The 16,650-nt window shown below is 43.1% G+C and overlaps 1 protein-coding gene across 4 annotated transcripts in view; it reads left to right on the top strand.

Moving 5' to 3' along the window:
* The window catches only part of CDON (cell adhesion associated, oncogene regulated), a 148,967-nt gene that overhangs the window by 100,016 nt on the left and 32,301 nt on the right, over positions 1 to 16,650 (top strand). For all 4 annotated transcript variants that reach the window (XM_019490097.2, XM_059719545.1, XM_006261208.4 and 1 more), the window contains exons 4-10: positions 1,221 to 1,367; positions 1,649 to 1,792; positions 4,241 to 4,528; positions 6,013 to 6,282; positions 6,957 to 7,310; positions 10,909 to 11,201; positions 15,066 to 15,240. In XM_019490097.2, coding sequence (XP_019345642.1) covers positions 1,221 to 1,367; positions 1,649 to 1,792; positions 4,241 to 4,528; positions 6,013 to 6,282; positions 6,957 to 7,310; positions 10,909 to 11,201; positions 15,066 to 15,240 — 1,671 coding nt within the window. The remainder of the gene's footprint in view (positions 1 to 1,220; positions 1,368 to 1,648; positions 1,793 to 4,240; positions 4,529 to 6,012; positions 6,283 to 6,956; positions 7,311 to 10,908; positions 11,202 to 15,065; positions 15,241 to 16,650) is intronic.

Below are 16,650 nucleotides of genomic sequence, written 5' to 3'. Positions count from 1 at the left end.
CCTGGCACGGAGGTGATGAGCCCAGTACAGCTGTTTGTAGCCAGCCCGGGCTCTGGGCAACTGCAGTGGGCAGGCTAGAAACAGCTGCACTGGGCTCATCACCTCCGTGCCGGGAGCAGGGGAGCCTCCCGGCTGCAGCTGGCCCTGGCTCCGAGGAGCTGCTGCCAGCCAGGATCCTGGGCTGCTCCCAGCAGGCAGCTGGGACACTGCAAGCTGTGCTGGGAGCAGCCCAGGCTCCAGCTGTTACCCAGAGCCGGGGTAGCTGTTGGCAGCCGCAGAGCCTGGGCTGTGAGGCAGGGGCTTTGGGTGGGGGGCACGGGGTAGCAGGGCTGAGGGGCAGGGGCTTTGGTTGGGGGGCAAGGGGCATGAGCAGGGCATCCTGCCATGTACCCCTTGCCATCATTTTGTTTTTCTGCCATGCCGGCGCTCCGGCACCTTCCGAGGTAGGCATTGTAGTGTTTTTCGGCACTCCGGCCAAAAAACGTTGCCTACCCCTGTTATAGACTAACCGAATTATGCTCATCTGCATATAATTTTGGGGAGGATCCCAGCGCTCGTGAAAGTCCCAAGACCAAGTTCCAGTCATGAGTAGGGCCCAACTTTAGCATATGGACTCTTTGTGAGGGTTATCTGGAGTATGCAAATATACTGAGAAGGGCTGAGCTTTGGGGCTTACCATGGCTTGAAACGCTGTTGACTGGTGGGGCCCAGCCCAATGAGCTATATGTTAAATCCAATCCAAATCTAATAATGCATAGTACTATATAAAAGTAGGTAAAAATGCTGCTTTAAAGTGTGTTTATGGAGTACCTGTTTTTAAAACTTGCAGCATTTTCAAAAAAGGTAAAATGTATCTATTCTGGGTAACTAAGTCTGTGGTCACCTGCAGTAACTTGTTTTCAAATTTACCCCTCATTTCTATGTGATCAGGGAGAGCATGGTCTGACATTAAGGAGATGGGGAAGGGGTTGCAGAGGGCAAAGGGGAAAGGGACAGATTCATGGAAAACTCCCAATAGTTAGATTCAGCTGAGCAGTTGGAAAAAAGTTGACATCACATCTACTCAGTAAACCTCGCCTCCCTATGTCCTTAGACCAATACAGATACAACCAAAAACCCAGCAATAATTAGATTCAGTACCTGGAAAACCATAACATTTGAATTTCATCTCATGTCCTCCAAAATTCTCAACCCCTCTTTACTTTTCTAAACAACTCTAGGTCTTGATGATTTTGATACTTCAGTGAAAAGTATAGTCACAGTAGAAGAAGGAAGTTCTGCTTTCATTGGATGCAAGGTACCAGAAAGTAACCCTAAACCACAGGTTCGCTTTCGAGTACGGGGAAAATGGCTGGAACAATCAACCGGTGAGAGATTTTATGATGCTAGTAAGCAGTATTAATGTCCCAAATATTTGTTGGAGCCATAACTATGAGATACTTGTACTGCAAAGCTCATCATACAATTTAATTTTGGATACCTCTAGCTTAGTTAATTAATTTTTATATGTAGTTCTTTTTTTATAGTAATGAGTTTTTGTGTTGCTTAATGATAAATTTAAGAGAAATGAGCTATCTCAATTTGCATAATATCTTTTGAAAATGTGTCCTTGGAAGTATTTTAAATGTAACCCTCTTCCCTTCCTCAGATAACTACCTAATTCTTCCATCTGGAAACCTGCAGATTTTGAATGTAACTCTAGAAGACAAAGGGTCCTATAAGTGTGCAGCGTATAACCCAGTCACTCATGATCTCAAAGTAGAGCCCATTGGACATAAGCTTATAGTCAGCCGTAAGTGTTTAATGTATGTAGAGGATGATTTACAGAATAAATTACTTCATCTCAAATTAATATTTTTCATAAACTTGGCTGGATCTTAAAGCCTCACTGTTCTGCAAGTCTAACTCTGGTCCTCTACAATCTGTAGTCAGTGTTGCAGAACACTTTTTTATTTTCTAGTGTTTTTTTTTTTTTTTTTAATTTTTGAAAAATAATCTCTTCACAAGATTCCTAGTATACCAGCATGATTACCTAGTATTTTTACAAATCTCTAGCTCTGTCAAGTTTATCTTGTGTTTACATGTAATTTGTTACCAGGGCAGTATGTCTGTCGCAAAGATTAGAAATATAGGTTGTTGATTTCATGCTTTCTTTCTACATACCAGTTAGTCTCTAAGACAGTAGTTCTCAACTGGGGTGCCGTAAGACACCCTCAGAAGTGCTGTAGTGCAGGTGCTGCTTCTGCTGTGGCAACCAGGTAAAAGTGCCCATTGTGCTTGGCTAGGGCCAGACCAGGTAGGGCTGTGGCACAAGCTGGTTCTTCTGCCGGCTGTCGGCTTATCGGAGGACCTACCTAAATTGCAGTGAGATGAAGGGATTTTTGCAGGCTGCTCAGCGTGCAGAGCCAATTTTGCGGTCTTTTTGCAGCAAGGCCCCCTCCTCTCCCCACCTCTGATTGCCTGATGGGTCTGAAAGTTGAAGTTCAACACTCAGAAGTATAAGGTGCTCCATCTGGGGACAAACAATCCCCAACATACCTACAGGCTCGGTGGCTACAATTTGACTTGCACCACGGCTGAAAGGGACCTAGGGGTAGTGATTGACCATCACATGACCATGAACCGGCAGTGCGATGCTGTGGCCAGCAGGGCAGACAACATGCTGGCATCCACTAACCATTGCATCTCATGCAAAACTAAGGAAGTGATACTCCCGCTGTACTTGCACTGGTGAGACCGCAGCTGGAGTACTGCGTCCAGTTCTGGGTGCCGCACTTGAACAAGGACATGGAAAAACTTGAGAGGGTCCAGAGAAGAGCCACCCATATGATTAGGGACTTGCAAGACAAGCCATACAAGGAGAAACTGAGGGACTTGGGCCTCTTCAGCTTACAGAAGAGAAGGGTGAGAGGGGACTTGGTAGCAGCTTACCGTTACATCAGGAGAATACATCAAGAACTCGGTGAACAGCTGTTCACCAGGGCACCCCTGGGGGCAGTGGCTACAAACTCCTGGAAGGCCACTTCAGGCTCAATTCGAGGGAAAACTCCTTCACAGTCAGGGTGTCCAGACTGTGGAATAAGCTCCCTCCAGAGGTGGTGCAGTCACCTACCCTGGAAATCTTCAAAAGGAGACTGGACAGTCACCTTGCTGGGGTCACTTGACCTCAGTTGTCTTTTCCTGCCCAGTGCAAGGGGGCTGGACCCGATGATCTACAAGGTCCCTTCCAGCTCTTAACATTCCATAAATCTATGGCCCAGCTCCTTGCTGCTGATTGGCCAAGAGGCCAATCTCGCATGTTCAGACGGCAGCATTGCATTTGGCTTCTTAAAAGATGGCGCTGAAACCTTTTCACTTTCCTGACTAGCGTCTCCACTGAGTCTGTCACTAGCTCAGCCTCTCTCAAACTACATGATAACGGCTGCAGGGATTGCTGCGCTTTCTTTGTATTTTAGTAAGCTTTTATTTTGGGGCGGCAATTCCATGCAAAATTGCAGGAAACGCCTTTTATGTGGTGAGCATGGGAAACACCATTTTTTGCAGCGAGTGCAGGAAACACGAAACCATGATTTAAGTAGGTCCCTAGTAACGAGGCAAGAGAACGTGAGCGTGCTGCAGTGTGATTGTGCATGAAACACCAAGGGCACCTTTACCTTGCTGCTGCAGCAGTACCTGGTTGTGAACCACCCAGGTAAGCTGAGGCAGCTTATCAGTGGTTCTCAAATGGGGAGCAGGCAAATTCAAAAACAGGTTGTGGAAGCTGCCTTGACTCTAAAAAGGCTGAGAACCACTGCTCTAAAGTGCTACCCTGTCCTGCCTACTCCCGGTGTATGATGTCTACTCTGTGGTCTGTGGTGAAATTTTTATTTTCTCCCATGTTGAAGAGGAGTAATTACTGCTGCGTACAGTTTGTTCTCTGTGTTAATGGCAGTGATTAGAATATTGACAGATGATAAACCCCTGTAAAAATAAAGAATACTTTAAAGTAGTGGTTATGGGGAATGCCCTGGTACTAGCAGCTACCATCCCATCTGATTTTGGAGCCATACCAATCAAAAAGAACTGTAGTCAGCTATACGATAAGTGGTTGTGTCATGCATGTGTTAAATTTTGTTAAAATGCAGAATCTCAAGGCTTGAAAGGGACATGCAGAAATTACTAAGGAAAAATAACGATGCAGTTAACCAATTGAAACTGTTAAGGGGGTTTGACTCCTGCATCTCTGTTTATCTTATTCCAGGTTCCTCCTCTGGGGGTATACATATACTTCACCCCACTGTTCCTCAAGCCTTTGCAGTACCTCAGCACAGTCCCCTAACTCTAGAATGTGTTGTTAGTGGGTTGCCTGCATCTCATGTCCACTGGTTGAAGGATGGGCAGGATGTATTGCCTGGAGGCAGGTGGAGACTTCTGCATTCTCATCTTGTGACAGACAGACTTGATGCATCAGATTCTGGAAACTACTCCTGTGTAGTGGCAAATGAGTCTGAAGTGGTGAAGCGTGTAAACTATTCACTTAATGTACTTGGTAAGAAAGAGGAAAGAATGCAATTATTTTAAGTTCTTTGCATGTTTTGTTTGATTATAATAGTGGCTATTTCAGGCAACTTATTACAAGTTCATAGGATCATATAAAAGTAAGTTGGAGGAGATCTCAAGAAGTCATTTAATCTAATCTAAACCCCTACTCCAGGCAGGTGCGTTCCAGATGGATATTTATCTAACCTGCACTTCCTTCATGCTCTTTCCATCCAGACAAGGGAAGATGCATTTTAAAATAACCAAAATGTGTATTTAAAGAGCATATTTTATGAACCCTCCAAGATTATAATCCTGATAACTGTTTAGAGTCTTTTCAGGTCCAGTACCACATTTACTGTTGATCTCTTTCATTGTATAAATGCCTCAAAACAGCTGGTCATTGGGTGTTTTTGTCTACAAAGCACTGTGTACACCTCTGGTACAATATAAATGATGTCTTCTTCCTTCTCTCTGTGATAGTAACAAATGTTACTAAGGTAATTGTAAGGTTACTAAGGTTTACAGTGAGTGACTAAAAAGTTAGTTGGAATGGACGGCACTAAAATTTTTCCTTTTTGGTACACAGCTGGCCACTTTAAGCCATTGTAATTTATCCTTATTCCTCTTTCCTTTTGTAGCAGATTTTTCCAGGCATTGATTAATGTTAGTAAAAGTTAATGAGCCTGGACATATCCTGGTATCGTAGAAAGAATTGTCTTTTCATCATTTTTCATTCCAAATCCATTCCTAAATTCCTACTCTTGCCTAAGATATAAGGCAGCCAAAGTAGTCTTCACACTCAGCTAGGAAAGCATGCTCAGAATATAGCACACTTTTCTTTCTTTACTTTTCAAGTGAAATTATAATTCTGGCAAAAGACCTGGATTTTTTTACATGGTCTTCATTAATCAGACACTTCCAGTTACAGTATTTCAAGCTGTTCATCATCCGTAAATTAATGTTAATAATAACATTAATTATTATGTTTCTTTATACATATCCTGTTACAGGAGTTTCAGATGCTCCTTTATTGCTCCATGCTTCGCCCATTGAAATCACAGGGAGATGACAATCACTAAAATGTAAACATGATAGAATTTAAAGATGTGCATATTCTGAAAAACTTGCTGACCAGTGAACAAAAACAAAAGAAGAAACAAAGTAGAGATTCAGCATATGACTGCAAAAGTTATAAAATAAATAACTTTTGTCAAGGAAGTCCTTCATTGCAACTATTTTTAGTTTAAAATGAAAAAGATTCTTGTAATTTTAATGAGTGATAATTCTGAATGGAAGGAAAATGCCATTAAAATAAGTGCTGAAAGATGTTACAGAAACAAGTTAATCCTGTACTGAACTAGAAAAGACTAAGTTTGGCTTTCATATGTATGGTAACTTTGTATAAGTTGTTATATTACAGTGAAGTGTATGGGCTGCATGTTTTGCAAAAGAATACTTTGTAGGATTTCATATTCACTTTGTTTCTTTTAGAATCTGCCTCAATTTCTAAAGGATTGCAGGACCAGGCAGTGTCTCTGGGTGTAACTGTATACCTTTCATGCGACATTCATGGAAATCCTGTTCCAAATCTCACCTGGTTCCATAATGCAGTTCCTATCCATCTCTCTACACATCACCTATCCACAGGAAACAAGTTGCAAATCAGTGGCATTACCAAGGAGGATTCTGGCTTGTATCAGTGTGTTGCAAACAATGGGATTGGATATATGCATTCCACTGGGAGACTTACTGTCCAGACAGGTAGGAACAGCTTACAGTATTCAGGATCTTAAACTAAGTTTTCAGTCGTATTTAAGTTTTGTTGCTAATTTGTTTTATTTAGGTATGAAACACTGTTGATTTTTGACCACAGTAAGCAGCAAATTAAGCAAGTTTTCTGCATTGGTAGAAGGTTAACGGGAGATTGGGAAATATTACCTTTTTCAGTTGAATTCAGGATTTAAGACAAAAAAAGTCTTGTTTTCCGTGCACTTTTGTGTCTCTGACAGCTTTAGCTATGTTTCGATGAGCATTTGGACACCAAATATACCTGATAATAGTTCCATTACATCGATTCTCTGACTTTAAATGTTGAGGTTAAACTGGCTTATAACTAAATTTGTTCTAAGAATGAATCTGTTACCATTGTCCCCAGAATCTGAAATGATCAATGCTGCATGATTTCATGTTTTTTAGGTTTGGGGTCAGTGTTCTATATATTCAATAACAAGATTGCTTATAGAATTGTATCTGCCTCTCCTGAGCAGAGGTTTCAATAAACTGCTAAAGTCTTTCAAGCCCTTGTTCCTTAATAGTGTGAATAGTATCCAAACTACCAAAGAATTGTATAAGGGGCCACTTTTTTAACATACTAACTCATCCATGTTCTAGGCAATACGTTCTATAGTACAATTAATTGTTTATATTTTTAATAGGCAAAGGTTCAGTACCAGTTATAGTTTCTCCACCAGCGAGTACCAGTGCAGTAGATGGTGGTGGTGTTACGTTGTCATGTAATGCCACTGGGCTGCCTGTTCCAGTAATTCGTTGGTACAACAGCCGTGGACTCATTACCAGCCACCCTTCCCAGGTCCTTCATTCAAAATCACGAAAATCTTCACAAGCAAGAATAAGTAGCACCGTGTCAGAACCAATCTACTTCACTATGTCTCGAGCAGGCTCAAGCTCCCTGTATATTCAGGCTGTTACTCCAGAGCATGCTGGGAAATACTCTTGTGAAGCAACAAATGAACATGGCTCAGCACTGTCAGACGCATTCCTTAAAGTTGGTAAGCTGGCTTCAATATTGCCATCGCTCTTCTTAACATTTTCAATACTCTGCCAAGTGGTTTGTAGTGAAATGTTTGTCTTTACTAGCAAATTGGTCAGTTTATTAAAATTCAGCTTGGGATAATTAGGTTGCTGTTTCAAGACACATATGAAATGCCTTAGCTTAGTTCTCAGTGAACAGCTATCCACACTTGAGGTGTTGGTCACCTCACAGGAAAGACTAATTAGGATAGGTCTATGCTGCAGCATGATACAGTGGGCACATCTATATGTGCTATTAATATGCCTGAATAAACTCTGGTGCAGTTCATGCTGGAGTTTATTGCTCCCAGGCATAGCCTTTACATGTGCGCCTGGAAGTGCTGCATGCATCAGCCAGGGCAGTGCAGCCCTGGTTGGCAGAGGGTCTGCAGGGTCAGCCTGCCAGCACAGAGCTGCTCCACCCTAGCTCAGCATGCTGCAGAGGGGCTGGCTGGAGGTGAGGGTGCTGCAGTGCAGGGCTAGTTGACAGGCAGCCCTTGCTCTGTAGCACCCTCATGTCCCAGCCAGCCTCGGTCATTGTCTACACGTGCGTTGCACCACATTAAATAACTCCATCACAGGATAGTACACAGGTTGGGCAGTTCTCCAGTGGAGGTACTTTACTGTAGCCTAATAGCACCACCTCTGTAGACAGTGACATTTCACAGCTGAACTAATTAATCAACTCTTCAGTAAAGCACATGTGTTGATGCACCACCCAGTGTAAGGGTGCCTTAATTGGCATAAATGTAATTTTAATTTTAAATGAGCGTCCCTTGAGCTCTGTGCTGTTGGCAAGACTGGTGCCAGTACCCAAGCTAACTAGTCTGCAGAGTTAACTAGTTTAGGTGCTCTGTGGCCTACACCAGTGCCCCACCTCCTGTATGGTGCCTCTGTCAGTAGAAGGGCATGCATTTAAGAAGAGATTGGTATAGAGAAGCCTCTTCCTGTAGCTAGAGGAACGGTAATACAGAACCTTTCACAAACACAACTTTCACTTCAGAATTTCTGCAGTCTTGCAAAGAAGTTTAATTAGAATCCGCTGTTAATATAAAGCATGGTAGCAGCCCAGCTTTCTATCAGAGATCCAGGGTTTTAGGAGCACTTCTGAAGTCACTTGGTTTACAGCAGAAATAGTGTTGTTACCTGAGAGAAGTTTAACAGAGCAGCCCTCTGTTCTTCTGTGGCATGTTCCCCTTCCCCTACCTGCTGAAGAGGGAAGAAATTAAAATATATAAAAAGCATAATCTAGTGACCCTGGGTTCCTTATTCCCAAAAATTGCTATTGTGAAAATATTGTTCCTGCACTGAAGGCACAATGTAAAGAGAGATCTTGTTCTTTTATTGTAATTGTATGCGTTTGTAATAATATGACATATGCAAGCTTCCAAAAACAGGAACAGAGTTGTAACAGCCAGAACAAGGGCTCTGTTTAAAGTTACACTAATCTGCTTTTGCTTCCATATTTGTTTCTAAAGACTTGTCCTTGGATAACAAAATATAACTGAAAGTCAGTGGGATTTAGGCTTCTAAGTATCTAAGGGCCATATTTTTTTTTTTTTAAATTCACTAAAGGATTTTAAACATGAAATCAAAATGTTAAACCTTATTCCAGAACTCGACCTGGGGGGGTGGTAAAAATCCTGTGACTTTGCCTTAAAAATCTTATACCAGTGAGTTCAAAAAATTAAATGTTTTATATACTGCTCTTTATTGAATTTTGTTGCACTGGTTTCTGATTAGTGTTTGGATGGAGATTTTGGGATTGATTTTGATTCTGGCTGTGGGACCTTGCTGCCTATTGAATCATAAGGTTTCTAAAAACTATTAAGTCAAGGCCAGAAGATGCTTACAAATAAAGAATTTAAGAAAGCTATTATTTGGGCAGATATATCAAATGTATACCAAGTGACCTAGGGTCCTCAATCCAAGGCATTAGGTTTTCCTGTTGGCATAGCTCTGCTCACTCCAGGGGTTTGAGTATGTCAGCTAAGGAGTGCATTCTCCCTCTCCCTATGCCCACACTCCTTGCTGACATGATGTTAAGGCTTTGAATTGTAGGCCTGGCATTAATCTAGTTAAATCATTTTCAGCACTTTTGAAATGTTACCAGTCTTAACTAGTGTACACCCTCTCCTCCTTCGTGCTATCCAGCATTGACCATGATTAGTATTGCATGTTAATTTCCTTTAAATGCTAGGAATAAAATAGGATAAGGGAATAAAATAGAGATGCAGTGATTAGAAAGCCGAGGAGAAAGTTAATCTGATTAAGAGAGTGAAAGAGGTAATGAAAGAACCCTACTGTGCATACTGAAATGTAAGATGCAGATTCTTGACAAATTAATTGAAAAATTAAGTGTTGTGATGTGTGGTGTAAAGTCAGAAATAATTCATGGATCAGAATTGCCTTAATAAGAATTGCTATCCTGTGGTATCTGTCTGTCTATGAGTTGAAGCTTCAGGACTAAGTAGTCATGACTGTAGGTGTACCCACACCAGTGTAAACGGCAGGTAATTTTCTCATGCACCACAGTCCACTTCCTTGTTTTAGTAGGTATCAGACCATATCGTGCCTACCAAGAAATCCTGATTACCCATCACAATACAATATGCTGTCAGATTCTTCAATCAAATATAGTGTTTCTCTGATATTAAAGTGTAGTATGCATTACCTTTCTCACTGTTTTATGTATTGTACTAGATGGTGTTTCATAATGAGAATATCAGATAATATTTCTTCTGTCTTAAGCAAGTTGAGGTCTGGCCCTGAAGATTTTCTCCTTGTGTTGCTTCATGCTTCTGTCTCCAAACTTTGTAGCATTCCTAAGTAAAAATCCAAATGCTTTTGGAGAACATGTCTTCAATTTGAAAGCAAACCTTTCCTCCCCCTCCACTTCCAAGAAGTGGCCAAAAATAGCAGCCACACTTGTTGCTGGTATTTTAATGGAGGTTTAAAGGAATCTCAGGCAGCCAAGCTAACATTGCTTAGGCTTTACATTACCAAGGAATTTGTTTGTTTTGTAAACCAAGTTCCCCTCATTCCCTTCCCCCTTCCAGACCCTGGCAAGTAACATAAATCTGTACAAATCTGTGAAAGAATGAACAAGACTAAGAACATCTGGTAATCTTAAATTGCAGTGTGTAACCTCAAAAAGCTGCATCATTTCTTTCAGGATTCCCAATACCTAACCTGCCAACCCGTTGCTTTTGGGAATTTTGACAAGCGGTGTCAACCCAAGTTCCTTGAGAGTACTATTTGTCTCTAATGCTTTCCTTTACTCAGCTCTTTCTTTATTTCAGAGAGAGCTGCAAAATGGGAAGGGCATATGCTTTTTTTTTTTTTTTTTAAGAAATACTGCTTCTTACTACAGACTGACTCTAAATTAACCTTACTGTTAGTATTCTTTTTTCAGATGAGCTTGATTGGGCTTTGTTTGGCTCTATAATGGTTATTACTGATAAAAATTGTTCACATCTGAAGCCATTTAAATTGCATTAACAGAATGCCCTTAATGTACTCTGTGATGCAAATAGTTGTTGTTTTGTAGAAATAACTAGGACCTTTCTTCTACAGTTCCTTTTGAAACTAGTACAAAAGCTGAAGAAATCACTACTCCAGAGACTGCCCAAAGTGATGAAGGTGGCAGAGATTATGATACAGAAACTGGGTTTTCGAGTTTGCCTCCAACAAACCTGCATCTTGATGAAGTTATTACAGAAAAAAGTCTTAGTGGTGCTTCCCCTCCTGAAGCACCAATTATCCTCAGTCCTCCACAGACTCTCAAGCCAGACATGTACAACTTGGTGTGGCGTTCTGGAAAAGACGGCGGGTTACCTGTCAATGCTTACTTCGTGAAATATCGCAAGGTAATGCTCCTTTACAAATAAAGAATCCAAAGCAGGTGCAGTTCTTACTTTTAGGTTTTCTGAAAAAAGGTAGCGGTATCAGGCCAGAAAGAAATGAAAATATAATTGAAACATGGTTTACTTCGGTCCTACAAACCGTCTCTTCAGGGAGGATTGACATTGGTTGCAACTTTGCTTTATCTGAATTCACTCGGAACTTACTTAGCAGAACTCAAGTTATTGTTATTTCAGTATCAGTCTGTCTGTCCATGATGCTTTATTTGTGCTCTGATTGGCTGACTGAAACAGCCAATCACAGTGCAAATAAGCATTTGAACAGGTGGTGGTGGCACGGCAGAGCACTGCCATGATGGCGGGGACACGGGACTGAGTGGGGGGGGGGGGTGAGGCCAGCACAGCTGGCCTTGAACCCCCTGGCCTGCTCCCTGGACGCAATGGCAACGGAGTGGACAGAATGGGGGTGAGGCCAGCAGTGCTGGCCTTGCCCCCCCCCCCCACTTCCTGCAGGTGGCAACGATAGAGGGGAGGGGGGGCGAGGCCACCAGAGATGGCCTTGGGGGCCCCGCCCCCTTGCTCCTTGGAGATGATGGTAGCTGTGCAAGGGGGGAGGGGGGTGTGGCAAGGCCACTGGTGCTGGCCTCAGGCCCCCTTGCCCCTCCCCCTTCCATCAGCGCCACCTGCAGGGTTGACACGGCAGTGGGGGAGGCAGGAGTGAGTGTGCCATGGCAGTGGTGGGGGGAGGGGAGGAGTGGGTCTGGGCCTGATGCGAGAGGGCGTGGAGGAGGAACAAGCCCGAGCAGGGGAAGAAGCCAGCCTGCTGTGGCGGTGGGAGGGGGGAGCAGCAGGTCCACCCTGACCCAGTGCAGCAGCGGTGGGGGGAGGGAAGGAACGGGCCTCCTACCCCCCCACTTGGGCCTGGGCCCACTCCTCCTCCACCCCCACATTGGCCCCAAGCCCGTTCCTCCCATCCTCCTGCTGTTGCTGGGCCCATTTCTCCCCCCCCCCCCCCCCCCCCCCCCGCCCTCGGCCACAGTGACCCGGCTTCTCCCCACCCTTGGGCCCACTCCTCCCCTCCCCCTGCCACTGTGGCCGGTAGGGGGGGAGCGGGCCCAGACCCCAAGCAGCAAGAGGGAAGGGGGGTGGCACAGGGCTCCATCCCTGCCCACTCCCCCCTGCCCCCCCCAGTCATTCTTGACAGGCAGGTGGCTAATGATTATTACATGGGCCGTACTATGGGTATTTCCCATGCTTCTGTGCTTCGCTGGTTGCCCCCTCCCCCAGTTTCTGCTGCTGTCAGGGTATTTTTAAGCCTTCCTCAGAGGCATTGGGTGTTGACTGCAGCCAAGGCCCTGGATTTTGACTAGGGTGTGCCAGTGCTTCTGCTGGGACTTAAAGCCAGAGGTTCCTGTCTAGAGAGTTTGCCCCTCCACTGATCAACATGTTTGGGGTCAGGAAGGAATTTTAGCTAGAGGTGTACCAATACATTGGTCCGATATTGGATCGGCAGTGATATAAAGAAAATCGACTGTCTTGGAAATGATCTGATGTGGTTGATATTAAGGCCATTAAATGCTTTGTGCATGCATGCAGCTGTAGTGCAGCACATAGATGGTGAGGAGCATAGCCCAAAAGCTTGGAAAGCTGTGTGCAGCTGGTAAGTTTGTTGTGGTGGAGGGGGCAAGTCAAGGCCCTCGCGGTGAGAGAGGGAGTGGGGCTGGCATTAAGGCAGGGGTAGGGGCTGCCCAGCCAGGGTGGGTGTGGATTGGAGCCATGGTTTGTCCAGGGGGGAGGGAGCTGCAGCTACCCCAAAATTCGCTTTGGCTGCCCCAACTCCCCTTCCCAGTGCCACCGCCTGCCCCAAGTGCAGCGCAACTGGGGCAGCCCTGGCCCCAGCCCACAACAGCAGCCCACCCTGCCCTGGGCAGATCCAGAGGCACACACCCCACCATGTCCTCTGGGGGTACATGCAGTGGCAGGAGCTGCACATCCCCGTTCTTCCCCCCCGCACCCCACGAGTTGCTTGTGGCTCTGTCCCGCATCCTGCCCTGCTCCGGCTTGATCTGCCCTCCCACCCATACGTCCCTTCCCCCTCCCCTTCCACCACAACAGACTTATCAGCTGGACACTGCTCTTCAAGCTGCTGGGCTGCGTATCGGAAATTGGATCGGTATCAGCCACTATGCCTCCTTAAAAATCAGCTCTAATTGATATTGGCCTCAAAGATCTCTGTTGGTGCCCCCCTAATATTAGCCCATGGTCGGATCAGTACAGACCATGGGGGTTTTTGCCCTCCTCGTTAGTAGGGGCATGGCCCTCTACCTGGGATTTCTTGAGTGCAATATATTAACACCTTTTTACCTGTGGCAGGTTAGGGTGTTATGTCTTGCGTTGTGTCGGGGTTCATGGTAGTTTTACACAATGTTTAGATTATGGATTTCCATAGGCTAGTTGGGATGCTGCCTCAGGCAGAGGGTTGGGATGACCTAGGAGGTCCCCTCAGGCCCTGCCTGTCTCTGATTCTCTGGGTGAAATTGAATTTGGATGACCTATATACAACCCTAGTGATGCTAAATAATATTGAACTTGGTGGGTCTGGTTATAAATCAGATTTGATACCTGAATCTGGACCATTATGTCAGTGTTTGCTATGTATGTAAAATAATATTTTAAAACTGAACTAGCAGGTGAAAGAAAATTAAAGTTTTTAAATCTTTTCTCATTTGTGTCCCAGTCTAGAGAGGAAATGTCACAAGATATTGATCTGGTCAAATCGTGGAAATAGCATGCGAAGACCTGGTTACATAATATCTTAATCGAAGATATTTGATTTATGTAAATTGTAGGCTTACAAATCTGACCTTTTTGGAGGGTTTCCCATCACTAGTAATTCTTTTCCGTACTGAAAACTTTTTAAAATTACGTAGTTCTTAGCAAGAAGTTTTATCATGATTTCTAGGACATCACTCTTCTGTTGTAATTTAGTTGATTTCCTCTTTTTCCAAGATTTTTTTACTAAAATAATTGGGGAAAAAGAACTTGTCAGTAAGCAAGCCAAGACCTCCAGGAACAGCTTTCATAATCAATAATATTTAAATTATCCTTCCATATTTTTGTTAAAGTTTTATGTTGTTTAGCTTGCTGTTTTATAGACTTGAAGCCTTTCTCTTTGGCTTGGATTTGAATTAATGTCCTTCTCAGAAGGTCAAGTATTCTCTCTCCTTTGCATGATGTAGGTGATGAATTCCCTGTAAAACAAAAGCAAATGTAACATTAAATTATTAACCTTTCTGCTGTTGATTTCCACCTCAGGAAGTAATCAAGCAGTTAAAATTGTTTTGTTGTGTTGTATCCAGTAAACATTTTAAAGATCTTTAAATGCATGAACAGCTGGGATAGTTCAGGGCATAGACCGTTCTTATTTAGGATATTGTCTTATGAAGAGACACTCCCATCTAATGGCTATGTGGCATGCTGCTTAAAATCAGTTGATCTCATTCTAGTTTCTTCTACACAGGCATTCACAGTAAATGCCCAGTGTAATTTGCACTAATTATCATAGATAGCTGTCTCAGCTGAGTAGCTAGAGGTTGAACAAATTGGGAGACAATTTCTCAAGCCTAAACATGGAAGAGGGTTGCTCTTTCAAGTCAAAGATCAGGTTTATTGAAGAGTCATTGTGAAGGAGTATACAGAGCTGTTGCTTACGCTCTGCTAGCCCTGTGGTTAAAGACCTTCTTCTTGACGCTGTCAAAAGCACATAAACTAAGTAAAACTAGTTTATCATACTTCAGTGCTTTGGCATGAGTTCCCAGAAAATTTAACTCGAGAGACTCTCATGTCACCTTGTGGTTCTGTTTCGGTTAGCTGGATGACAGCAACAATGTAATGGGAAGCTGGAATACAATTCGTGTCCCAGGAAGTGAAAATGAACTTCGTCTCACAGAATTGGAGCCTTCAAGCCTCTATGAAGTTCTAATGGTAGCAAGGAGTGCTGCTGGTGAAGGGCAGCCTGCTATGCTTACATTTCGTACTAGCAAAGGTAGGTACAATTATACTCTCCATGCATAATAGCTATCACAAACTTCCACTCATTTGCATTTTCTCATAGACTTGCTTGCTGTAAATTTAGCTTCTTTCCTACTTTGGATAACACATGACACCAGCAGAGCCTCCCTATGCCTGACGAAGGGTGTTTGTGCCCAAAAGCTTGCAAAGACCTTTTTTCCACCTATTTAATTGAGCTAATAAAAGATATCACATCTACCCAAAGAATCTTGCCTAGCTATCACACAAACATTTCTGTAGCTTAAAATGTCTGTGGGAGTCGGTAAAGCTGTTTGTGAAAACAGGCCATTCCTTTCATATTTAATTTAATTTCTACTTCATATTTAATTTTATATCTATCACAATGAAGGCTATTAATAATTTATTCTAGTACATAGATGATGGTATGTCACCATAGTTGTTTAGCAAAACGCACTGAAGTCTTGATTGTGTTGTGCTACTTGTTCCCAGATGATTTTTTGAAACAAACTGTAGCAAAGGCAGCTTCTTTTTTTTTATTGATTTCTTTGCTGAAAGTAGATAAGCTGGAGTCAGAAAGCAGCCAGCCAACAGTTGGTCTTCACCTCGTAGTATTGCAAAGAAACTCAGTCCTGATTGATCATTCTATTCTGGCTGCCCACGTGTAAATGAATGTAGTTACTTCTTTCTCAAACTGTGAGCTCCCTCTAAAAGAGCCCTTAGCTTTCTTGAGCAGAAATGTGCATAACAAATTGTTGTGCTAGTTCTGAGACGCATTAAATTGTGAACACTAAACCTATTTAAATAACTTTTTTTTTTAAGTTCAGGGTTAAACTTGGGTCCAGGTGTTTATTTTCCACTCTACTTAAAACATTACTAATGCAAAGGATTAAATGACTTGCCATAAGATGAAAGAACTAGATGTTATAGTTTAAAAAAACAAAATAACAGAAAATTCAGTAAAATCCTTAATTTATTTCCAGATGCATAGCCATCTGTGGTCAGTAGTATCCATTTTAATTACCATTTTTTGGTTTTTGTTAGACCTATTCTGTTGCTATAGTACTTTTATCTGCCCCCTTCTTCACTGACTTGGCAGTTCCAGTGCAGTATAAATCACTGGAAAGTCATGCAGGAATAATTGAACTTCTTACCTATTATACAAAGCAAAGATATAGAGGTGGAACAACCATACGCTGCTAGGCAGATATGCAGTAATTATGTAGGCTGCTCTGGCCTGAGGCTTGAATAGATCTGTGGATTAAAGTGGTGAGAGGATTTTCTTTCTTGTCCACTTCTGCGGAGCTCCTCAGTGCCCAGCTGGCCTGGCAAATGAGACTGGGAGGTGGTGCCATTATTGTATTCCAGTCAAGGATTTACATCTTGTATAAATGCAGAAAGTGAGTGTTCTGTGAGAGGAAGCTGT

Source organism: Alligator mississippiensis, chromosome 16 (genome assembly GCF_030867095.1).
Source record: "Alligator mississippiensis isolate rAllMis1 chromosome 16, rAllMis1, whole genome shotgun sequence".
Lineage (NCBI taxonomy): Eukaryota > Metazoa > Chordata > Crocodylia > Alligatoridae > Alligator > Alligator mississippiensis.
The sequence above is the reverse complement of the archived record's forward strand: the minus strand, read 5'-3'. Positions and strand labels throughout refer to the sequence as shown.